The sequence below is a fragment of the Amphiprion ocellaris genome, chromosome 3 (genome assembly GCF_022539595.1).
Source record: "Amphiprion ocellaris isolate individual 3 ecotype Okinawa chromosome 3, ASM2253959v1, whole genome shotgun sequence".
Taxonomy (NCBI): Eukaryota; Metazoa; Chordata; class Actinopteri; family Pomacentridae; genus Amphiprion; species Amphiprion ocellaris.
In genome coordinates this window covers 26,377,922-26,403,100 of record NC_072768.1, presented here as the reverse complement: position 1 = coordinate 26,403,100, position 25,179 = coordinate 26,377,922, and the positions used below count along the sequence as shown (strand labels likewise).

General features: G+C 38.9%; 1 protein-coding gene across 8 annotated transcripts in view; it reads left to right on the top strand.

Annotated features, from left to right (window-relative positions):
- cadps2 (Ca++-dependent secretion activator 2) overlaps positions 1-25,179 on the top strand; it is a 388,988-nt gene that overhangs the window by 314,289 nt on the left and 49,520 nt on the right. For 2 of the 8 annotated variants that reach the window (XM_055006826.1, XM_055006854.1), the window contains exons 19-25: positions 5,209-5,350; positions 6,782-6,901; positions 8,586-8,615; positions 13,827-13,982; positions 14,238-14,385; positions 22,208-22,222; positions 25,060-25,134. In XM_055006826.1, the coding sequence (XP_054862801.1) occupies positions 5,209-5,350; positions 6,782-6,901; positions 8,586-8,615; positions 13,827-13,982; positions 14,238-14,385; positions 22,208-22,222; positions 25,060-25,134 (686 nt within the window). The remainder of the gene's footprint in view (positions 1-5,208; positions 5,351-6,781; positions 6,902-8,585; positions 8,616-13,826; positions 13,983-14,237; positions 14,386-22,207; positions 22,223-25,059; positions 25,135-25,179) is intronic. The other 6 variants (XM_055006857.1, XM_055006860.1, XM_055006836.1 and 3 more) reach the window with 5 other exon arrangements.

Genomic DNA, 25,179 nt, shown 5'->3' with positions numbered 1-25,179 from the left:
TAAAATGGTAAATAATCTGCACTTATATAGTGCCTTTTTATCTTAGTGCTGTTCAAAGTACTTTACACTGTTTCCCATTCACCCATTCACACACCAGTGGTGACAGAACTTCCATGCAAGGTGCTGCCTGCCATTGGGAACAACTTGGGGTTCAGTATCTGAGGCGGAGGGGCCAGGGATTGAACTGCCTACCTTGCGATCAGTGGACAACCCCCTCTACCACCTTTACCAATGATTTGTTAAATTTAATAACTAGTCAGACATATACTTGGCTGAAACCTGAAAGCAGCAGAGTAGGCCTGTACGATGTTCTGGAGGAAATTTGGACTATTCCTGTTCTTCCCTTTTATTCCTCTGATTCAGTTTAGTCACATTTTTTGGGATGCCTGTAATGAAATGTCTCTCTAGAAGTCATTGCTCAGAATCTGTTGGGTTAAGCTCTGGACCCTCAGTATCAGTTGGACAGCCACATTTAACATTGTTCAGTCAGATACCAAGACAAACTTGGGAATTAATTTTCTCATAATAATAATAATAATAATAATAATAATAATAATAATAATAATAATAATAATAATAATAATAACTAGAAAAGCACTCAGAGAGTGCAGTACTCCACCAAGGCTGCTCATTCCCCCATATGGCATTGTCAGAAATGTAGCATCATTTTAATTTTTTTATTTTTTTAGAAATGCAGCATTTATTTATTAGTTATTGATGATCAGAAATCATGGCAACATAGAATGTGACCATTTAATATAGATGTACCCACAAAAAGGACCTTGCACTAAAGCACAGGCGTGTGTTATGCATGTGTACGTCATGTATGGAAACTGAATTGCGTGACCTAAAAATGTAAGGGGCAGCGGGACTTGACGGGACTTGGACCCCCACAATTTAATCAGCTGTTCCTTGTATCCGACGGATAAGTCCCGATAACTCCGCAGCCGTCGATTTGTAGTAGAAGCGCAATCATGTGATCCTCAGCAGGCAGCTGACGTAGTGTTCATTTGTAGTCATAGTTACAGTGACACTGTGACACTATCTCACAATGATACAGAAATCTTTAACAAATCTGTGGATCCAGACTATAAACCACATCACTGCCAAAATCTAATCATTTGGTCTTTGTGTCATTTCTGACCTTCCCTGAAAATTTCATCAAAATCTGTTAGTCCTTTTTTGAGTAATATTGCAAGCAGACAGACAGACAAACATGCTGACCTTGGTGGAGGAATGATAATAATAATAAAATCTAATAAGGAACGATAAGGTGTCCAGTCCCTAAGGCTGCAAAACAGAATTCATGATCATGACTCCTCCATCCTTCGCTTCTACAATGATATTTTTATGTTCCTTTTTTGACAGGTTCCAGTGATTCCTTTAAGCCTTTAGCTGTTACTCTGAGCTTCTTTTTTTTACCTCACTTAGCATTTTTTCGTTGTGTTTCTGAATTCATTTTATCTGGGTGTTATTTCTAAGGAGAGAGGCCACAGAATTTCATAGTTTGCATTGATAGACAGTTTATCTGGCTGTGGACTGATGACTGTCTAAACTCTTGGAGGTGACTTTGTAACCCTTTCCAGTTATTTGAAAATCAACCATTATTGATCTTTTAATGTCTTTTTTTTTTTTTTTGCAAGGCTTCAGCGCTTGTGATTGGGAAGCTCAAAATGGTTAAATGTGTTATAAGAAAGTAGCTCTAACCCACACCCTCACTCTTCAATTCACTGAATGGACTCAAGGTTTGCTAATGACTGACACCAATTGCCTTTTGTTGATGTCTTTAATTTTCATGGCACTAAAAATGCAGCTTTTTTGAAGGAAATGCCCTGTTCAGAGCACTACATGGTCTTGTAGTTGGGAATGCTAATTAACACTGGTGATACCTGACAAAAGCAAGGCTTTTTAAATAAGGCGGTCAATGTCTCGTTGTACATACCAGCAGTAAGGTAATTAACATGAATGGCCGGACGAGGGAAAGCATCACTTGCCAGACTCTGCAGCCTGACATCAGTCCTCTCATCAGGAGGCAGCTGCAACAGATGTGGTACCTGTTTCACTTTAGTACCCTCAGATGGATTTATTTATTTATTACATGTCTCTATGTCTCTCTAGCTTGTGGACAAGGGAACCTAAACCATTCAGGAGGTAATTTTCTACTTTTCGAGTGATTATGAAAAGATTAAACACATTTTAATCTAATAAATAAAAGAAATGTATAAATAAGACAAATTTTATTACAGTAATGCAGTTTGGAGCTGACTCAATAAAACTACAGTCTATAAATATCCAGTTCTGTTACTGCGGTGTTGCAGTTTGATCCATGTTATGTGCAAGCTTTTTCAAAACTGGCATGTTGTCAGTTTTCTTTTTCATTCTGAATACACATTTACTTTTTATGTGGTTTGCCTTTATACAGTGAAAATTGCAGAGAAAAAAATGACATTGTACAACTCACCACCAATACAACCTTCATAGATATGCAGAATTTCCAACATTGATGAAAAATAGAATATTTTTTGTTGACAAAATTTAACTAAAGTTAAAAAAAATAAAAAATACACACTTTTGTTGATTTGATCTTCTTTCTTAAAATGCATTTTTAAGAAGTATACTAATGCATGTATTTTATATTTGTTTGTTATACAAAAGAAAAACCATGTGATTAAAAGAACAATTTTTTGGGAATTCACGAGCAACATCAAATCTCTTGATAGTCTTTTTGTTGGCCTTATGATATAATCTACTAATAATACTGATATAATTCTACCTCTAAAATATAATTTTGCATGTAAACCAGGAGATGTACAGGCAGATAAGTGTGCCACTAAGTAAAAAAAGAAAGAGCAATTCATTGGGTTTCTTTCTGAACAAGGCGATTTTTGTTTGGCAAGTTTGGCGACGATGATGGCCTGCCCTCTATCCTTAGTAATAGCTTTCTTATTTTGGAATTTGTGAATTTGCACGTCATTATTTTGCGTCTTTGTTGCTGGGCATTTAAATCTATCACTAAAGTTATCTTTATTTACAAAGTTGATCTAAAGTGCTACACAGTGCAAGGAGAAATGGAAGGAAGTCAAGGAAAAATTCAGTCACTCTTCACTATTTGTACAAAATGGAAGCTGCTAATAAAGAAGTGTCGAGGACATGAGCAGGAGATGTTGTGTGAGCTTGTGAATAGTGAACAATTTTTTTGTAAGATATTCACACAGCAACAAACATGATTTCAGGAATGAGGAAACTGTTTTTACACCCACTATTTTTATAATGTGCTTTTTTTGTGTCAAGGTGTGAACACGGTGAAACAAAACAATAACAACCTATATTAAGACAGAGGAAACTTCAGATTAAAGTATGACAAACATCAGCCTCACACTGCTGTGTTTGAAGTTGTTGTAATATGTTCTTCTCTGATAGATTGCATTTCACTGTGAAGATTTCATTTGACTGCTGGAGAAAAAAATCTCAGCTCATTGTTTTCTCTCCTTAAGCCCTCCGCTGGTTGCAAGGCTTTGTCTTGGAGCCAGCAGAGACTTGGCAAGATGCAAGGTGTTATTTAACATGGCTGATGCCAAAGTCTCTCAAATACAGTAACAGACAGGCAGGCAGATACACAGACAGCCCAAGGGCGCTGTTGGAAACAAAAAACTCAGTGTTTCATTATGTGAATAACCCACAAATCTCCTGTTCTGTGGCTCATATCTTATATTCTTTCTAATTACCATCTTCTGTTCATGCCGTAATTATTCCAAGTGTCACAACATTAGCCGACTTGTATTGGAGCATAATGAGGCAATAGATGGAGCCGAAACACAGAATGAGAGGAATTATAGTTTTGACTGTTTGTAAAAATGAGGTCTTCCCTCTGATAATTGCATCTGAAGTTAGAGAAAAGAGATTAGTTTGAGTTCGGTCCCAATCGAATGCTGGATCTTATCTAATTGACAGGGAAGTTTATTTGCCAGTTGGCTTCTCTGAACCTCACAATAATAAAATATGAACAATCCTTGGTTTTTTAATTGTTCACTGCATTTTTAGACACCCTAGCTTCAGCAGTGACCAACAGTCAGCTGATCTCAGGTGACATGACAGTATTTCACCAACTCTTTGTGTATTTTCTTCAACAAGTGTATTATCTCTCAGTTGTTCTGAAGATTATTTAAATGCTCACTTGATTGTCAGCATGTGAGTGGTTATGGAGGCGTGTTTTACTCTCCAGAGGGCAAAGAGGCTAGTGTTAATCACGACAGAGCAGAGTGAGAGGAATTAAAACTAATGAAGCCCTGGGAGACGAGCCTCCCCACCACTCACTGTCTTGGTCCCTCCTGACTGTGGACTGTTACTGTCTGTGATGATTTATCTGTCTTTCTCAATCCTACAGGGAGGATAGGAGCGTGAAATATGAGGGTGTACACAATAGCAGGAACACCTGTGTAGTTACATTTAATCCCAGAAGTATAGATCTTCTACGGTACAATTTTTTTTACACAAGTTATCTTAATATGTATCTCAAAGCAATTCCATTTGACTGTTGAACAACCTGGCAATACATGCTGTGTGTAACACATCAGTTCTGACTCAAGGGCTAAAGGCTGTTAAAAAATTAGAGGACCTTAAAGTTTGAAGCAGCGCTTTTACAACTTGCGATTGTGTAGCATAGAGTAGTTTTACAATTTTGAGCAGAGCCGTGAGCTGGTGTGCTTGAGCTTCAGCCACTGGATTGGTGAAGAGAGAGGCAGGGACTTCATAGATCTGCACATTCCGAGGAACCAGCGGCCACTTTCAGGCAGTAAGGGATTATTAATCCATCTGTTCATTATGTATACAGCGCTTAATCCTCATTAAGGTCACGCGCATGCTGGAGTCTATCCCAGCTGACTTAGGGTGAAGGCAGGGGACACACTGTAAAGGTCACCAGTCTATCACAGGACTACACATAGAGACAAACAATCACACTCGCATTCACAACTACGGACAATTTAGAGTTACTTGGCATGTTTTTGGACTGTGGGAGGAAACCAGAGTACTTGGAGAAAACCCATGTATGCACAGGGAGAACATGCAAATTCCATGTAGAAAGATCCCAGGAAGCCCGGGACACGAACCGGGATCTTCGAAAAGTCAGGCAAATCTGTGAAGAAAAAAAGAGTCTGAAAAATTCTAAAATTTGCTTACCTAATCTGCTGTTGGACCTGTCCCCTACAGCTCACCTGTGCAATGGGACGTTCCACAAACACCTGCAGGACTTGTTTGTCCCCCTGGTGGTGCGCTACATTGACTTGATGGAGTCGTCCATTGCCCAGTCCATCCACCGAGGCTTCGAACAGGAGACCTGGCAGTCCGTTAGGTAAGGCTCACTCGTCCTCATGAGCAGTAAGTGTTGACTGATAGCTTCTGACAGTAAAGAGCCAAAAATAACAAATGCCTGTTTATTGAGTGAAATCCTTTTCTTTCCTGCCAAGTTTTTACTAGACGTCCAGGTTATTTACAACTGTCAGTTTAGCACAGTTTAAGTACCTATCCTTCAACGTGTAGTTAATATCTGCATCACTGTGAAATATAGTCATTTAAATCAATTTGTCTTCACATTTACAACCCTCATATCTGTGTAATGAACAAATTCCAATCTGTATACGTGTCCATTTGTGTCTTTGTGCAAACCTTGTTCATATAAAAATTTTATGTGTGGTTTTCAGATATGAAAATAATGAGGGAGTTGATTATTTTATGAAATAATTTTAATGCATTTAGTGCCATTTACACTAAGCAAAAGGCAGGGCAATGGCATATAAAATGAAATAACTGAGTGGATGCAAATTTTATCAGGGTCAGTTGTGGCAAAGAGAACTCCCAGATAACTAAAATTCATGAATGTACATAGGCACAAAAACGAACATACATACATAACATAGCAATGGTAACTGAATACCTAGAGTTATTTGGAAATATTAAGCTCCATTAGAGGTTGAGCTTTCAACAAATTTAAACTCACTTGGAATGCTCACCAAACTGTCATACTTAATGAATTATAGTCAAGGTAATGTACACATGTTAGCCCTCTCATAACATGTATCCTGTCCCTGTTCGCTGTTTTTCTTGTAAAGAAACATTACAAGATCATGTATTGATCCTAATAAAGATCACAATATGTGAGTGCCATCCATTGCTTCCATATACACGCTTACTGGAGAAGCCACATTGATCCACAGGATATTTGAGAAACAAATTTTCTGATAATGGTGAGTTGTATATATATTATAAATGATCTTTCCCTGATACAGTTCTCATCTGGCCCTGCATGTAACCTCTGTCACTGTCAGTTTTGCTATAAAAACTGTCTCTTACTTACATTTTGCATCAGTTCACTCTCAGCTATAATGATTTGTCGAGGTGTGAAACTGGTTGCAGCACCAATGTACCCAAAGCAATAAAAGACAAGGGAGCTGTACAAATATAGCGTTGCACAGGACAACAGAGGAACAAAAGGAGGCAGAGTTGAATGTACAACACAAACAGCAAGGACACAGTGCACTCTTTGACAAAATGCACCTGAAATGGAAAAAAAAAGAATGAATAGAAGTGAGCAGTAACTTTTCTGTCTTTTATTGTTTGCTATTCATCAGTTACTGCAGGCAGAATAAGTGGCTGCCATTATGTTACTATTTTTCTGTGTGTGTGCTGTAAAAAACAGCCACTGTTACTATCGCAATTTCTTCTCTTTCTCCTTGTCTTGTATTCTTTAAACGCCATCGGTCAACCTTGCTGCTGATTCCGGCAGGTCGTTAACTAACAATCTCGCCAGCGTTCCTCTTCCCAAAGTCCCCAGCCTTCCCCTCACACTGCCACAGATGCCCAGCTTCTCGGCACCCGCCTGGATGGGACCACTGTGTGAGAACACGTATGTATAGCTGGGGTTACATGCCACTGAGGCTCAGGACTAGAAGTCTTCGCAGGGTCACAATTTGTCTATAAAGAAGCATAGGCAAAAAATCTTCCAACGGGAAACCAAGATATGGTCCATGAGTAGAAAAAAGTACCCAGATCCTGACCCAGACCAATGAAAGGTAATATGGCCTAAGCTCATCAAATCTTTCCTTATTACCTGCATCTAGTGTCTTGGTCTTGGTCTGTTACCTTGTGCATCTCTTGACCATCTCGTGACCAGATGAGAACACTTCTAAAACTCACGTGGTCTGTTCCAAAATCTTAACTTTTATACATACTAGCTGTATTCTTTGTCAGACTCAGCTGCAAAGGACCTGAATGCTAGCTTAGCATGTTAGCGTTCCTTAAGCATGACAACATGCCATTTTTGCACTGAGCTCTGACTGCAACTTTTACCAGCTTATATTAACATTTATTCTCTAATATAATCAAATGCATATCATTAGAACTTGCTATCGGATCATGTCAACGCTTGTATCACCATGTTGTGTGTTTTAGTATAGGTACAGTCACACATATTAAAAAACGAAAGCATGTTGGTGTTAGTGTGCTAACGTGCATGCATGCTTGTTACATACAAATGTGTAAATGTTAGCACTGTTTATTTGAATAATTAAAAAATACCACAGCACCTGAACGTGTTACAATTCTGTTGTGAGCAGCACAACCTGAATACAGCTAAAAACAAAATTAAACTTTATATGGTGTACACCTCATTAAGATATGCTGTGCTGTTCAGTTTGAATTTTTCTTAGTTCTATTTAACAATGTTTTGTTACGTGAGCACACTGAGAACATGTTATTCCTAATATAAGCTAATATAATACTGACAGATATCCAGCCAGTGATTTTGAAGATATTCAGCTATTAAATGAGATGCTAAATGCCTGTCCAGCTGGTGGTGCTCAAGGAAAAATCAAGGAATCACCAAAGTAATTGGGGTTTGTCCTCTAATTACTAAATCAAGACATATTCAGTCAGTAGTCCCACATTTTCATCTGCTGAATCAACATGCTGCTTTCCTCCTTCACGTTAATTTGTTGCCTTGTGAGAATTTTACAAATTCAAAGAATTGCAGAGAAAAGATTGACAGTGGACAAGAACCAGGATCAGGTCAGGTCTGGTCATTTGGGATGAGGTATCAGTGAAGACCTGTAGTCTGAACTGTCCTCTGGTCTAATACTCAGCAGTGCTGTTGGAACTGTTCCTGTTCATCATGTCTGCATGTTTGTTATAGTGTCAGCATCAAAGTATTCCACTCAGAACTCCACTAATTAATATAGTTTTGTTTCCCAGCATGATGCCCTGTTCAAGTTTAAATGTTTTTTTTTAGTAAAAGTAATTTATTGAATTCTACAACAACTCTGAGTGTGAACTAAAGACCTTTCTGCATTATTTTCATCTGAATGAGCCAGGATCGGCAGGAGAGGGAGGTTTGTGGTTTTAAATTGTTTCTGTGATACTGTAGCTCTTTTGTCAGTGGGGCATCACTTGCATTCGATCTTTCCTTGGAGACTTGTTGGTGGAGATTTTGTGACTCCTCATGTGTCTTGAGTCCTTGTGCTGTGCAGTGTGCATGCTACAATTTGACGAATGCCAGTGATACAATAACTCAGCACCTCAATCTTCTGTTTCAGCTTGCAAGGAATAAATCTGCCTGACATCTTGTAAGTTAAACAATGTTCTGTTTTATATGTGAGAAAACTACAAAGCAAAACACACCAGTTCAACTCCAAAATCTATCTCCAAAATGACCCACTTGGCAACTAACTGGAATAAAAGACAAAGTAAAATAAATTGCCATGGTTATCCTTTACTTTCCATAGTCTGACAAAGAATATACACTGAGCAGCCACAATATTAAAAGCAATTCTACAATTTAATTTAGTCGATACTTTTATCCAAAGTGACATACATCTGAGAGTAGATACATCAGCATCACACATGCAAGGACGCTGTCCTTAGTTTACTGTGAGATCCACTATAACAATGATAATAATAGATAATAATATGAATTCACTTGTCAAGACACTTAAAGACGCTTTACAGTGCTATTGAGATTAAACACTTTGTCTCCTGCAGTTCTGTCTGCTGTTCTTCTCCAGTCACTTAATCTGTCTCTGTTCTATCACTTATTGCTCATGAAGGCCCAAATCGGAAAGCTTTACTAGTTTTGTTTCTGAGACACTACTTTGGAGTACTTTGTGGCTGCCTCATAATGTTGCCACTAGCCCTTAGCATAGCCTTAGAAAAGTAGCTGATTTCCTGTTTTGTGATGACGGCTTGTGTTCCTTTTTCAATTTATGTGGGTTGTGTTTCTGCTAAAGACACATTGCTGAGACCACAGAGTCACACAGACAGAGGCAGCTGCATCAGACCCAAAGTAGCACATTTAATTGATCCATAATTGGTAAATGAAAATTACAATATTGTTAATGGGAAACCACAATAATTGGTCAGGCTGATTATCAGTCTATCCCTTTGATTACTGTTGAGTTTGATTATCTGTAAGTGGTTTTAGTGTTGTGGTTGACTGATCTATTTGCTCTCCACAAAGCTTATTCTTATAATCATTTCCAACAGAGCCTCTAGATATGAGGTGATAAAGAATGGATGACTGTCTCAATTACAAAGCAACACTTTAAAAAGTAGCTATTAATCTAATCAAAAGAAAAATAACAACTGTGATTTGTATGTAGCATTCAATGGTCACTTACTGACAGTGAATGTGTACATTTTCCCTGTTTCTCGTGATGTTGAATTATCCATAAGAAAACATGCGATATCAAAAAGAAGGTGGTCCATTTCATTTAAATTATTTAAATTGTGGATGAAATTTCACCTGAGCATCTTTGTGATGCCTGTGGATCTAGAGGCTTGTCAGTCCTGTGGCCTTCCAACCACATGGCAGGTTAGTGAATCGTGTAACTTAGAATCCTATCTCTAACATGCTAGCACCACTAATATAATATTAGTTCCCCAAGTTCTCTCAGTAGTCTCTGTACATAATGTTTGTACATGAATTCACTCCATAAAGTTGCTTAAGAGTTTAAACATAAGTTTACACAATAGTTTTCAAGAGATGCACTTGTGCCATTGACTTGTTCTCATAACTGTGTCTCTGTTGTAGAGCAGTTTTACTGCTCAACAGAGGAGGTTGAATGAAAGCATATCGCCCAGCATGGCTTGTAAGCTACAAAAGCATCCTCTGTTTTTTGCAGTACTGCGGCTAACTGTTTGTTTACAGTGCAGACTAGTTTGTCATACATGGAAAGACAGAACAGACCATCTGATCAATGGATTTTCAGAGTGAGCTGACAGTACTGGTGCACACATTACTTCCTCAATGCCTCGATGACAGTATATTACAAGATTGTGAAAGCCACAGCAGCAGTCTTAAATTACCAGGGTGCTTTACCTCATGTACAGAGCTTTTATAGGGTTGTGTGTACTGAGCTGCACTTGGTAGCTGGCACTACCAACGCACTACTGAAGTGAAGGCAGACTGAAGCAGAGCCGAGTGTCTTGTGTGAACAATTCACTTACTGTTGTGCATTTGCTTTAATTTGAACTGTGATGAAACTGCATAGCTTAGGAGAAAAGTGAAGTCACTGACAATGAATCTTGAACTGAACAGAACATAGAGATTAGAATTAAAAATCAAAGGGATTTGAGATTTCCATTTTGTCTTATCCAAGTCCACATACACGTTCAGTAAGTGCAGTGATTCCATCGAAAAGAACTGGCTTTGTTGCAAATGGTGCCTTTAGAGAAGCAATATGCATAGAAAATGTACAATGTGAATTATCAATATCTCTACATTGACTGCTTCCAGTTTCCCTAATTTCTGCTTTATATCCCTGTCTTTGGCTTTTGGATTATTGGTCAGGCAGAACAACGTACTTAAGCTGTTACCTTGGGCTCTCAGAACTTAAGGTGGACATTATGTATGACTAACTGGTTAAATCTAAAGTTGATGAAAAGATGAAGCAACTGAGAAAGTGATCGTTACTTTAGGTGCAGATTCGGCTAAGACCTCAATCAGATTTGTTTTGCTCAGTCTGGTGTTCTAGAAACATTTCTATAAGTTTTCATGTTTCCATCAGTGTGTTTTGGAGCAAGTGAGTCTGCAATAGAACTGTCAGTGGTGGTGGCCATGTTGAGGGGTGAAGTGGGGAGAGGGAGTCTCGAGTGGCTGGTTGAGGGTGTGTTTCTTAAAAAGGCTCCTCATTCAGACTCCCCCAGCCTTTCCCACAACACAGACCACACTGTTCTTCTACCTCACTTCACTTGGCCCTCCTCGATCCATGAAAAAGAAAGAGAGAGAGAGAGAGAGAGAGAGAGAGAGAGAGAGGGAGAGAGAGGGAGAGAGAAAAGCTGGCACTTCATTAGCGAGCACAGACGGGCGAGTGGGATCGTCCCGTTCCCCAGGGAGCGGGGCAGAGCGCGCTCAGAGAAGAGCACCACTAATTAGACATGAGGGGGATAGCCACTGAGTGTTTAATTGCACCACGGACTCAGCCCAAAGCATTTATTCCTGTGCGCCACTTGTTAAGGTAACAGTCTTTTAAAGGCGAAGTGAGAAAAGTGAGGGAGTGAGTGGCGCTTGTTTTAACCCCCCTGTCACCTTCCTCCCCCCGTCCTCCATCCTCCTGTGGCTGTCATTCTAGCTGGGCGCTGTACACTTGGATGTCGGTGGCGGTGAGCGTTGCCATGTGTTGCTGTGTAACCTGTGCGCAGGGGAGAAGGCGGGGAGATGTCCATCTGTCTCTGTTTCAGCCTGGCGCTGTGTTTACTGACTGAAACCACACAGCTCTACCCCCAGACTACCAAAACCTGTTGAAGAACTACACCAGAAGCTCAGGACACTTGTCGTACACGAGACACGACACTTAGCAATCTTGCTTTTCTGTCCCCGCTGGTTATACAAAGAATGAATTTGATATATGTTCGCTGCATGGAGATAACCGATCGCACTCCATAACTTGTGCTTTAGATGTACAACACACTGATGCTCACGTGATTTCTTATAACCTTTCAGTTCATGGTCTCTCATGAAGACAGACATTTAATTAGTTGAAAAAGTCACACCAACACATATATCATTTCTAAAATAAAGATGTTCTGTAGCACGCAGTAAATCCTCGTGTTTTGGAGTGTCCTTGAACACATCAACGCAGTGATGTTTCCAAAAGGGTCCCTGTTCACAGCTGCATACCCATTCCATGTTTACAGACTTTATTATCTATGGCAGGGTTGTCAAACATACAGCCTGTGGGCCAAAACTGGCACGCTAGAGGGCCCAATCTGGCCCTCCTAATGACTTTGCAAAGTGCAAAAATTACAGAGAAGACATCAACTGCAAATTGTAAATTTGTAAGACTGTAAATTTAAAATTAGATCTTGACAAGTTGTTTTGATCATGAAGTAAAATGTCATATTTTTCAGTTCCAGATAGCTGTGACTAAATGTGTTGTGCCTTTGTAGACACACTGATCTGGAAGTTATAATGTGTAAATGCTAAACTGAGGCATAGTGTCATTGAATTTTAACTAGTTTTTCTTAAGAAATTCAGTTTGTTCACAATGTTTTGTAGAAAGATAGTTTCTTAAATGTGAACATTTTCAGAATGTACTTTATTGAACTAAAAAGAAGGGAAAAATTTGGAGTTGTAGTTATTTATAGGTTATTATGTTATGATTTTACTGGTCTGGACCACTTGAGATCAAATTGGGCTGTATGTAGAATAGAATAGAATAGAATAGAATAGAATAGAATAGAATAGAATAGAATAGAATAGAATAGAATAGAATAGAATAGAATAGAATAGCCAATTGTTTTGTCAAACAGAACATACACTAGCTGGTAAAAACTCACATTCTCTCGCCATTGGACTGGTAAAAAACAAAAACTATTTAAAAAAGTGTAAAAAAAATACTTACAATATGTACATGTAAGACTATATCTGTCTGTCTGTCTGTCTGTCTGTCAGGGAAAAAATTATTAGACCACCCTTGTTTTCTTCAATTTCTTGTTCATTTCAATGCCTGGTACCACTCAAGGTACATTTGTTTGGACAAATATGATGATAACAACAAAAATAGCTCATAAGAGTTTAATTTAAGAGCTGACCTTTATTATTAAGATCGCACCTTTATTGCACAGTGAAAATGTAGCAGCAGTATTGCACAGAAAGAAACATATGTGGCCTCTGACCTAAAATGAGTTTGCCACCCCTGATCTATGGTGTCCTCTGTTATGATAATGGTCAAACTCTGACCAGAGCTTCATTTTCCAGAATGGCCTTTCACCTGTTCAGTGAATAGAAATATAAATAATCAAAGCACTGACAAGTTGTCTTTGCACTGAGACTGAAGAAGAACAAAAAGCAAAAGAGAGCACTTTGTAAACTTATTTTTTTTTTGCAAAAATGACAATATAGCTCCAAAACCTAAAAAGATATAAACAATGCCACCTGAATTTTTTTTTTAAAGTAGCTAAATATCATACGAACAGCAAAACATCAAAAGAAAACAGACAGAAAGTCCAGAAATAAAAGGTGTGATGAAGTGTTTGGAATTAAAATTAGTAGTAAAACAAAAGTTTCTTTGCTGTATGAATTCTGTATGAAGATCTTACTCATTTATTCCTATGATAATGTATCACCAACACTTAAAGGTTGAAAAATATGGACGAAGTTGGCCCATCAAACTACAAGTCTCCACTGGAATTATATATTTTTTTTCAAAATAATAGTTTGGTTAAACAAATGAACTTAATAGAAGATCTGTTGGAAAGCTCAACATGTCCATAGATGAGCTTGTAGTAACATTGTCTTTGTGCATTTCACTAAATCACACTGTCCATCCTCTCTGCAGTAACGGCTCAGCCACCTCCGATGATTTGTTCTGGAAGCTGGACGCTCTACAGATGTTCGTGCTTGACCTCCACTGGCCAGACATCGAGTTTGCAAAACATCTGGAACAAAGACTCAAACTGATGGCAAGCGACATGATGGAGGCCTGTGTCAAGAGGTCAGACTGCAAGGCTGCCACAGTCAAATCAGGAGCTTTGTGTTTATATCTTCCAGGATACTATAATAAATTATAACACATTTGCTGACTTGATAATATAAAACAACAACCTCATCGAAAGCTGACATTTTCCTTTGTGAAAAGTCTTTTCCTTTTGTCTATTATTTTTAATATATTGATGAAAAATGTGTCACACTTGTATTTAAAGCACATTTTCAATAGTAGTCATCAAATCCTCTGTGTTTGGTCCCACAGAACAAAATCTGCATTTGATGCCAAAATGCAGAAAGCAAGCAAGTCGACAGACTTCCGGGTGCCGCTGTCAGTCTGCACCATGTTCAACGTACTGATGGATGCAAAAAAGCAATGCTCTAAACTGTGTGTGCTGGACAGCGGTCAGGAGGTAAACTAAAGTGACACTGAGGTTTATATTTCAGCTTTAGTTTTATCTCTTTACGTTCCAATTGAATTGAACTGAATTGAACTGAATTGAATTGAATTAACTGAATTGAATTGAATTGAATTGAATTGAATTGAATTGAATTGAACTGAAAAGAGTAAAAGGATCACTGTTGTCAACAGTCACAAACAAGCATCTCCACTTGGATATCAGAAGATTAGTCCTAAATGATCTGTCGCTGCAAAAATAAAAATAAAATAAAAATAAGTCTCCATTCCACCCTTTAGTTTTCCCTTCCGATGTCTCCTGTAAACTTTTTTTTTGAGCAAGCAAAACAAATGTACCAGTCAGGGAGGTTTCCTAATGACAATAATGAAAAGAAAGTCAATTATAAAATTTTGAATATTTCTATCACAGGTCAGCTTTATTCAGTGTCATGTTGTTTACAGTAGTAAATTGATTATTTTTCTTAATATAACCAACCCAGCACTTACTATTTTACCTATTCACACAAACTTGCACAGTACTGGCAGGCTCTGCCATACAAGGAAAACACAATCATGGTTTCATAATGAATGACATTATCATATTAGTGTAGCAAGCACCTTTATACCAGGATAGGTCCACATGTCTTCAGCCCAATGATGCTCAGTGTGATGGTAGAAACAAAAATAATTGTCAGGCTTGACACTTTTGTTGTTTTTTGTTGTGGTGGCACACTGAATATTTGTGGGGCTAGTTGGTGAACCACTGCAGCTGGCTAGTTAACAGGAAATATGCTAGGTAGCTGAGAGCTTACTAACTGGGTTGGGCAAGACTTGTTCGCTGGTCCACTGGGAGGCAGCAAGCTGGGTCGCTAACTAGACAAGAAATTAAGAGTTTATTCGAGGAAAGTGCTTGTACAATTAAGTAGTTTTTCATCGCAGGAACATGACACAGGTACAAGATGGTACAAACATTTCTATGAATGACCCTATTAAGGGCCCTTTCAGCCTTTCTGTTTCCATTGTAGTTTAGGATCCAACAGCTTCAAACACGATATTAACTCTGAATGCACTAAAACAACAACAGATAGTAGTCACTGGATGTAACTCCAGCTCTATGAGTGTGTAGGCAATAAAACAATGGTGGTTTGTTACATTAGCCAATATAACAGATTTTTTTATTATCGATGTTGGTGTGCGAGATGAGAAGACTGTCGCTCAGTGAGGACATCCTGCATAGTAGTTTATCTTGCTCAGAGTGAGTACTTTTTTCTTCCCCAAAAACAGCCTTGAAAGAGATTCTTTAGTATGGTCCGAACACGCACAAAGGTCCATGCAAAAAGCTGACCAAGAATAGTTCCTGCAGTGGAAAATGGCCTTTAGTCTCTTGTGTAAGGACTGACTATATGCAGCATTTCTTTTGTGGCTCCCTTTAATCTCTAGCAGAATGGGGTTTTGTAAAAATGAATAACTCACAGTTAATATATGATGTGGCAGCTTCTACCATCTTGGATTCTGACTTCATGCTCGCTCAAAGGTCAGCATTGTCAAGGGAGGATGTTGAGTTTGAGTTAAGTTAAGCTAAGTTAAGTCAGTATTGCAACATCCATACTATCTACCACGGTTAAATGTCACTCCCTTATATTGTAAAACTAGTCTGCTCTACACGATGGCAAGTAATAATACTGGAGTAATTTAGCAATACATGTTCACTTAACTCAACAAACATCCATGTCCAGTCCCTTCTTTTATTTCCAGCCATAGACTGAATAAGTTGAGTAAAACTGTCAGATAAGCCACAAAAATATGAGTTTCCCTGCAAACATCCAGCAGAAGGGGAGTTTGTGTGTATTCATCTTCACTTGAAACGGCCAAACGCTCAACATAAGCTGTTAAATGGATGACCATGAAGTCTGTGTGAGGCAGCGGCCTTGGCGTTGCTGAGTGCGAAACCCTTGGCCGCTGGCAGTCTTGACAGAGAGCTAAACTCGCTGTTCTCTTGACCTTCAGCTTCCTCTCTTCTCCAGCTTCAACTGGGCCTCTGCTGCTCGAGAGCACCCTTATTCCGACTGACACTCAATGTCTGCTTGCAGAGAGGTGCTCTGTATACCAGCTTTGACCATGTACACAGCATCCACATAAAGACAGTCTCTACTGCTTTCTGTTCCACAGTTTCTAGACCATAGAGGCAATACAAGAAAAGAATAAGAAAAGTTTGGGTACCGTTAAAAAGGCACCTTTAACACTGTGATAGTAATTTTTTCATGCAGATAAAAAAATGCTGCCCCCTCATATACAGAAAATTGAATTTTCTGAAGTTGTTTTTCATTTCCTACTGTAGTACCAAAATAATTAGCTATTAACTGATTAGTTATCAGATGAATTTAAAGAACTAATATTCAACATAAACATTAGCGGACATCTTCACCTCCATCTACAACCTGTTGCTGCCCACATGGGTCCCAGCCAGCTTCAAGGCTGCCACAATAGTCCCCATTCTCAAACAGTCGAATGTCACATGTCTAAACGACTATAGACCTGTGACACTCACCTCCATACCTGCCAGATGCCTGGAGAGACTGGTCATCAAACATCAAACATATTAGAGGAGCAATACCATCAACACTGGACCCATACCAGTTTGCATACAGGGAGAACAGGTCGACTGAGGACGCCATCACCATTGTGCTCCATACACTGCTGGAACGTCTAGAGCATAAAAACACCTATGCGAGGCTGCCCTTCGTCAACTACAGCTCGGCCTTCAATACAATCTGGCCCTTCAAACTCCGAGCCAAACTCAGCCTGGGATTAAACACCACCCTATATGCAATTGGATTGTGGACTTTTTAACAAACCGCACACAGAGTGTGAGAGTTGATGGGCACACCTCCTCTTCACTCCTCGTTAACACTGGAGCCCCCCAAGGATGTGTGCTCAGTCCACTGCTCTACACTCTGTTCACACATGACTGCTCCATCACCTCTCCATTAGATCTCATTGTCAAATTTGCCAATGACACCACAGTGCTCGGCCTCATCAACAATAACAATGAGACACCATACAAATTTCATTGTTTTTGACAATGACAGTAAAAGAATTGAATTGAATTGAATCAAGAGAATTTTAGTATTGTAGATATTCAAGGCAGGGCTAATAATAATGTAATCAATTAAAGTCTCTTTGGCTATAGTTATTTCTATAGGTAGAAAGCTAGCTAGGCCTATACACCTAAATTTGCACAAGCACTCTCTACGGTCAATTTACAATTACCAATTAACCTCAGCATGTCTTTGGACTGTGGGAGGAAGCCAAGTATCCGGAGAAAACCCATGCATGCACGAGGAGAACATTCAAACTCTATGCAGAAAGATCCCGGGAAGGCCAGGACATGAACCGGGGATCTTCTAGCTGAAAGGCGAAAGTGCTAACCACCAAAGCCACTGTGCAGCCTACCGGTCTTTTTCTCTCACCAAATTTAAGACCATAATGTTTAGCTGTCCTGACTTGACGAGGAGCCCTTGAAGGATATAATAGAGAACCATATGTCAGGAAAAGTAAAAATGAAGAGTGCATTGAATTATTGAGGTTTTGAAAGTATTTTCTCCAATTTATTATTATTATTGTTTTCATGGAAGAAAATGTCTCCACTGAATTTTTTAATCTTTCCAGCAGCAACATCACAAAACACTTTATGTTATAACACCAGATTCAGTCTTTAATGGAGATGTCAACAAACAAGTAAAAGCTGAGCATTTTCCATCACTTGAGAGAGGCAATGTGATTTTATGAAGTCCTTCTGGGATTCCACCATAACAAACCTCAAGTTGACATAATGTTGCATTAAATGTTTCTTTCAGTTTGTAAGGATGAACTTCATTCAGCCTAAAAACTCCAACATCTGAATAACCTTGATAAAAGTTCAGAGTTTTTGACTGAAGAATGAGTAATTCTCAGGAGTTTCAAAAGGAGAAAGTCCTTTACAATTTGTCTTATTTCTGCTAGTTTTTACGTTTGATTTTTAAACCCAACAATGGGTAATACATTAGCACTCACGGAGACTGAATATCATGCTAATGTTGGATTTTAACTGGCAGAATCACAACTACTCACTTATGCAGCGTTACAATATATGTGTTTGTGTTGTTGGATAGCATGATTTCTAAAATGAATCATTTGCTAAGGTAAAAACTATGCTGAAAAATAAAAAGTGAAAACAACAGCTTAAATCAAAGGAGTGTTATTGAAGATTCTGTTGACAGAAAGCATACACTACTGTTCAAAAGTTTGGGGTCACTTACAGTCATGGAAAAAATTATCAAACCCCCCTTGTTTTCTTTAATTTCTTGTTCATTTTAATGCCTGGTACAACTAAAGACACATTTGCTTGAAAAAATATAATAATAACAACAAAAATAGCTCATAAGAGTTTAATTTAAGAGCTGATATCTAGCCATGATATTATTATCTTGATAATAACCAAAATCACTTAAGTTCTTACATTAATAGCCATGGCATTGTATTGCCAAAACAGTGCTTTTACGCTTTCCATGTTTTCTTTTCTGTTTGTTTTAGTCACATGATACACACAGGAGTTAGTACTTGATTGCATAACCATTGTTTCCGATGACTGCAGCCATGCATCTTGGCATGTTCTCCACCAGCTTCTGACATTGTTCTGCTGTCACAGCAGCCCATTCCTGTTACACAAATTGAAACAAATTTGCTTTGTTTTTGGGCTTGTGATTCTTCATTTTGTGTTTGATAATTTTCCACAGGTTTTCAATTGGATTTAGATCTGGTGATTGAGTAGACTAAGGCATGGTTTGAATGTTCTGGTTCTCCAGCCAGGATTTAACTGACCTAGATGTGTGGCAAGGGGCACTGTCTTTTTCGAAAATCCAGTCATTCGAGGCAGGAAAGGGGCAAGACAGTCTGGTTTGTAGGCTTCTCCAGCCTTCCTCCTCGAGGAGTAACCGAGCTTTCCTCTGCCTTTCGTAGATGAAGGGCTTCTTCCGTGCCCTGTGTGACTTCAGACCAGCTTCAAGAAGTCAGTTTTGAACTGTCCTTGCCAAACAAGTCACATTTCTTGATGCTCCCCACTCATTTTTAAGGTCCCTGGAAGTCTGACGATTCCTGACACAGGAACAGATGAGTGCGCAGTCATCTCATGAGGTAGAAAGATGTTACCTGTCGCGACCAGCTAGCAATTTGGTCGTACTATGTTCATCTTGTTGTTTCTTAGTATAATGAATGGCTGTCTTGGAGATCTTTCAGTTTTTTCGCTACCTTCCTCTCACTCATGTCAATTTCTAGCAGTGCCAAGATGGCTGCCTTTGTGGCTTCACATAATTCTTTTGTTTTAGGCATTATGTGAGAGCAGACAATTTCGGAGTTGTGCTACAGCTTGAATGTAAGCAGGAAACCACTCTAGGCCTTTGCATGTGCAGTGCTGCTTATGACATGAAATGGCGTGTTATATACACTAGGTATACAATTACGCGTAAACATGTCAAATAGGACATGAAGTATTATGTAATCAGCTGCATTTTTGTCATGTTAATTGTATTCTTAAGTAATATACCTTTAGTGGTACCAGGCATTGAAATGAACAAGAAATTGAAGAAAACAAGGGTCGTCTAATATTTTTTCCATGACTGCAGAAATATCCGTATTTTTGAAAGACACGCAGTTTTGTCAATGAAGATAACATTAAATGAATCAGAAATACGGTCTAGACATTGTTAATGTGATAAATGACTACTCTAGCTGGAAACGGATGATTTTTAATGGAATATCTACAGAGGGCTACAGAGGCTCTTTTCCATCAACCATCACTCCTGTGTTCTAATGCTAGATTGTATAAGCTAATGGTGTTGAAGGGCTAATTGATGATTAGAAAAGCCCTGTGCAATTATGTTAGCACATGAATATAAGTGTGAGTTTTCATGAAAAATCTGAAATTGTCTGGGTGACCCCAAACTTTTGAACGGTAGTGTAACTTCCAGTAAGAATGTCCCAGTCAGGATTTGGTGTGCTGCTGGAAGCAGTATAGCCAATAATAATGACGAGATCTATTTGAACGCTTCTATTTATAATCTAACATTATTTATTTAACTAATCTTAGCCATATTATATATTGAGTATTAAATGTAGAAATGAGAATGTAACTGTATATCTTTTGGCAGGCAACGTGAGCAACATATTCAACTTTCTCTCTTGGAGACACAATTTAAACCTAAGCAGCCTGTTCTTGGTGATCAAGAATAACTTAGAGCTTAGCAAATACAGATTTCATGTAGAATATAATGATAGATTTTTTTTAAAGGAATAAAAAATGAATGGGCACATCACCCCAAGTTAAAACTATACATTTTACTGAGGCAGCAAAAATGCATTCCAGTAAACAGAATAAAACACTCGACCTTTATCAGTTTACTCTAACTTTTGGTTGTTTAGAGATAAAACTGCAACAAAAAAAGGCTAAAGAAGCTAAGGAATTGCTTCGTGTCAGTTGGCCCTCTTTTTTTCTGCATTTAGGAAATAAATGATCACAGGGAAGTAAGTATACAGCAGGCAAGAGGCAAGAAGCAAAAAGTCATAGATGAGATTTGCAGTATTTCACTGTCTTGGTTGTGTTGTGCTCCAAGCACACCTTGTAAATTGCAAATTTGTTGTCTTTTCAGACACCTAGTACAACTGCCAGACCATGTATAATGAGTTCTCTAATCAGATCCAACCCTCCCTCATCATACCCAATTTTAAAAGCCCAACATATTGATAACGAAATACCAAACTGGAGATTTCACAAGTCCACAAACCCATGGGTGGCACCACAGTTGCTACATCCATCTTTTACAGTATATACAACTTTCTGTGGTTTGACCTGCACAGTTGTCCGACTCACCTTGTAAGCTTGTCTCAATGGGGTTTTTATATGCTAGAAAACACATCATGAGTAAAAGTCTCACAGCCTCAAACACTTATTCAGATTTCTGGGTTTTCATATGTAACAATCCTAAGGAACTGATCCGGTTAACTTGCAGGATGGGGTTTGTGTATTACTCTTTACCTTCAGAACTGGTTTCTGGTTCAACCATACATAGCTGAAATAGTCCAGTAGTAGAACTTGCTTTATTGTAAAGTGTAGGGTATGTGAAGAAAAAATAACTTTCCCTTTCCTAAGGTCATAATGGCCTTTAGATAGGCAGACACTACAGGAGATTAGATATTGTCTATTCTGACGTGACTAAGCAGACTAGTTGTCGCCACATTGGTCTGTAATCTAAATCTGACCTTCTCCCAACTACAATATGATGCTGGCATTGCTCGCATGCACTGCTGCTTTGTCAGTCTTCTCCTGATATCAGTAAACGTTACTCGCAACCTAAGTCATCTGAGTCTGTAGTGTGTCTCTCTGTCTGCCTCCTCATCTCTCGACATCACTGAACTTCCACAACATGGTAGTTTTACGGTGATTAGGCAGAGTCGTAGGTGAGCTGTTGTGCTGAAGTTGCAGTGAGCGGCGGAGGGATGGGTGGAGAGAGCAATGATGTAGCATTACATCTAAGTAGTGTTTGAGGCAAGATGAGATTATTTTCATGGCGAAAGAAAACTTGTTAATATGAAACTTTGATAAACAGGGATGAGTTTTTAGTGGTTGTATCGAGAGAGACTTTAATACTGTGGCCCATACATTTGCATGTTAAACACATTGAGAAAATTTTTTGGTTTTTTTTTTGTTATACATTGGCTCACTATGCTTGTCTCTTTATCTTTGCCCCATGTTCTTCCCTGTCCCTCATGTCCATGTGTCCTCCACATCATTGTTTGAACACCAGATTGACAAACAATGGGTAAGTCCATCCACCTTCTCATCACCTTCTCTTTCCCTCACATTTTCTCTACACATGCTCCACCTAATCATACATTTCCTTGTTTTAAAAATTTTACTGCACGAGTAAAATTTTACACTAAACACCTATTAGGAGTTTTCAGTGGATTATATAATACCAAACAGAAGTTTATTTTAGTTTCCTTTGAACCTTTCTTTTTTGTAAAAGCTAAACAGTTCACTTTGGGGTTGCTCACCCATCATCCCAGAAAGTCCTAGCACTAAACAGAGGAAATAAAAATCATACAGTGTTTCTGCTCTCCATGACCAGGAATGAACAACACAACTGTAAAACATCATGTCATCGCAATCAGATGAAGACTTTTTTTTGACATTGCTTTAATAGATTTCTGGTGGTTACTGGCTGATTGTCAAACTTATTAAATTTACAAACCCCTGCAAAAAACATAATCAGCCAATGTTGAAAACTGAAGTGACATTAACAAGACCTTGTGTCTCAGTTCCTGAAAAAAATCACATATTCGAGATTGTTCACCTGTGATGTCATCTGTAATAGATGCATGAGAAGTGAAATCTTTTGCTTCTTTACTTATTTTTGGTTGCTAAATTAATTCATGAACATTTTGGCAAAGCAAGCTCATCCAGCTGCATGACAGTAATCAACCAGGGAGTGATGTTATTACTCCACCAAGGAACATGGCAGAGTTATGTGATGACTGACGTTGGTTTGTCTGCCCGTTAGCAAGATTACTCAAAAATGGATTTAGATGAAATTTTCAGGGAAGGTCAGGAATGACACAAGGACCACTTCATTAGATTTTGGCAATGATGCGGCTTTTAGTCTGGATCCACGGACTTGTTCAAGATTTCTGCATCATTGTGAGATAGCGGCACGGCGTCACTATAACTATGATAACAATTGTAATCGATTGCAATCCTACTACAAATCCACCACTGTGGACCACAAATTTTTTGAAAGATTTCATCTGTGAGAAATCATACAATGGCTGAGCAGCCTTGGTGGAGTACTGCACTCTCTGAGTGCTGTTCTTGTTCTGAAAATGTGATTCCATCTCCCACTATGTGCATTAACTCTTTTTTTGAAAAAGTCTAAAACCACATCAAGCAAGTGTAAACACTTGAAAAATTTAAGACATTTTTTCCTGTCCATCAACTTTTTCTAATGCGGCACTTAAATGTGCATAAAAATATGTTATGTTAGCATGATGTGAAGTTAGCATGCTTCATGCAGACACAGTAGTCCCATTATTAGGAAAATGGCTGATTGAAATAAAGTGTGATTATCCTTCAAATCCTACAATTTTTCAGTAGAGCCTACGGAATGTGGTTCAGTTGAGGCACATCGATGTTTAGTTGCCTGAAGGTTATGTGAATGGGACCAGCAGTCTGAAGGGTCTTGAAGGGACATCGGTCTGATCTGTATCCAAGCCACTGGCGTGCTTGTTTTCTGCCACGAGTCTTAAAGCGCATCGATCTGCAGCCAGTGCTCAGCCATTTTGAAGCTCTTTGTGACAAATTCTGCCATTGCTGCTTCTTGTCTTTAGGGAAAGCAGAAATATAGGGTGTTAAATGGAAACATGAGCAGACAGCTTGTGAAGAACAGTTGAATCCAGATGAGAAACTCTCTGCTTGATTAATGATATTGGCTTTTACACACCCCTGAAAACTGGGGGATCAGGTGAAAAAAGTGCTAATCACTTTGCTGTCATTTAGTTGCAAAGATTATTTAAATAGTTTCAGGGCTGGTGTTAAAAATGCGACCCGATTCATATCTTAAACATGTTGCAGAGCTAAAGTAGCAGCAGCTCAATAACCAAATAAATGTTTTTAAAAGAAATGTTTCTTCTTTACACTTTTTGCTTTGCATGTGGCAGAAAAACAAACAAATTCTTCTCTCCCCTCCTGGTTTTTTATGGCTGTCATTGTAGGAAAAAGAAGGCAAAAGCAGCAGTGTTAATTGAGTTAAGAAGAGGAAAAAAAGAAAAGCTCTCAAGATTTGCCAAAAAGATTTAGCACACTGAAAGAGAGCTGCCATTTTGCAGAATCGTGGAAGGGGGCGGGGACAAAATTTGTCGGTGACCTCCCTGGACCTGCAATTTGTCAGCGATCTGTGCGCTTTGTTGATTGAAATTTTTAATTTGGGTGTTCTTTAGACGGCCAGTGAAAGGGCATTGTCGCCAAGAGATGAACTCCCCTGCTGCTGCTGCCATTCAGCCTCAGCCCCAGCCTTTTTTCTCTCCCTTCCTTCAAGGGAAAAGGTGCCATGATTTTTTTTTTTTTTTTTTTTTGGGTGGGTGGGTGGGTGGGGGGGGCGGGGCAGGCAAACGACACATGAAATGGCGGATTAATTGAATCTTGCGTGAGCCTTTGGTCCTCGCAGCTGGACCGGTGCTTTAGAGGAATACAAGGCTGCTCTAATTGTAGGTAGACGCACAAAAAGTATCCTTCAGATTCCTTCGCTTTTCCAGCGCGGATGGGAATGTCATTCAGCCGCATAATGCATCCTATTAGCTGCTTAACTCAGCAGCGTTACACGGTTGGGAAGGTTTTTCACGCTTCACTGTGTTGGGAGACGGGTGTGTGTGTGTGTGTGCGTGCGTGAGTGTGTGTTGACTTGATGTTCATACGGAGTGTTGTAGGTTTTTATTTCTGTCTTTTACAGCACAGACAATACTGTTCTGTATCAGTGAGGTGAGGAGTCATTTTTAACCTTTGTGTCTCATCAGTTTTCTGTAAATAACAAAATATTGCTTTTTTGTTCCCCCTCCGCGTCTCCCTCATATAAACATGTCCGCTCCCCACCACCCTCCCCCACAGCAACAGTACCACTCCAAAATCGATGTTCTGATTGATGAAGCATTCAAAGAAATGATTTCCGCCCTCGTGTCGAAGGTAAATCTATTTTAATCTTCCAGTGAAATCTCCTCATTGTCTTTG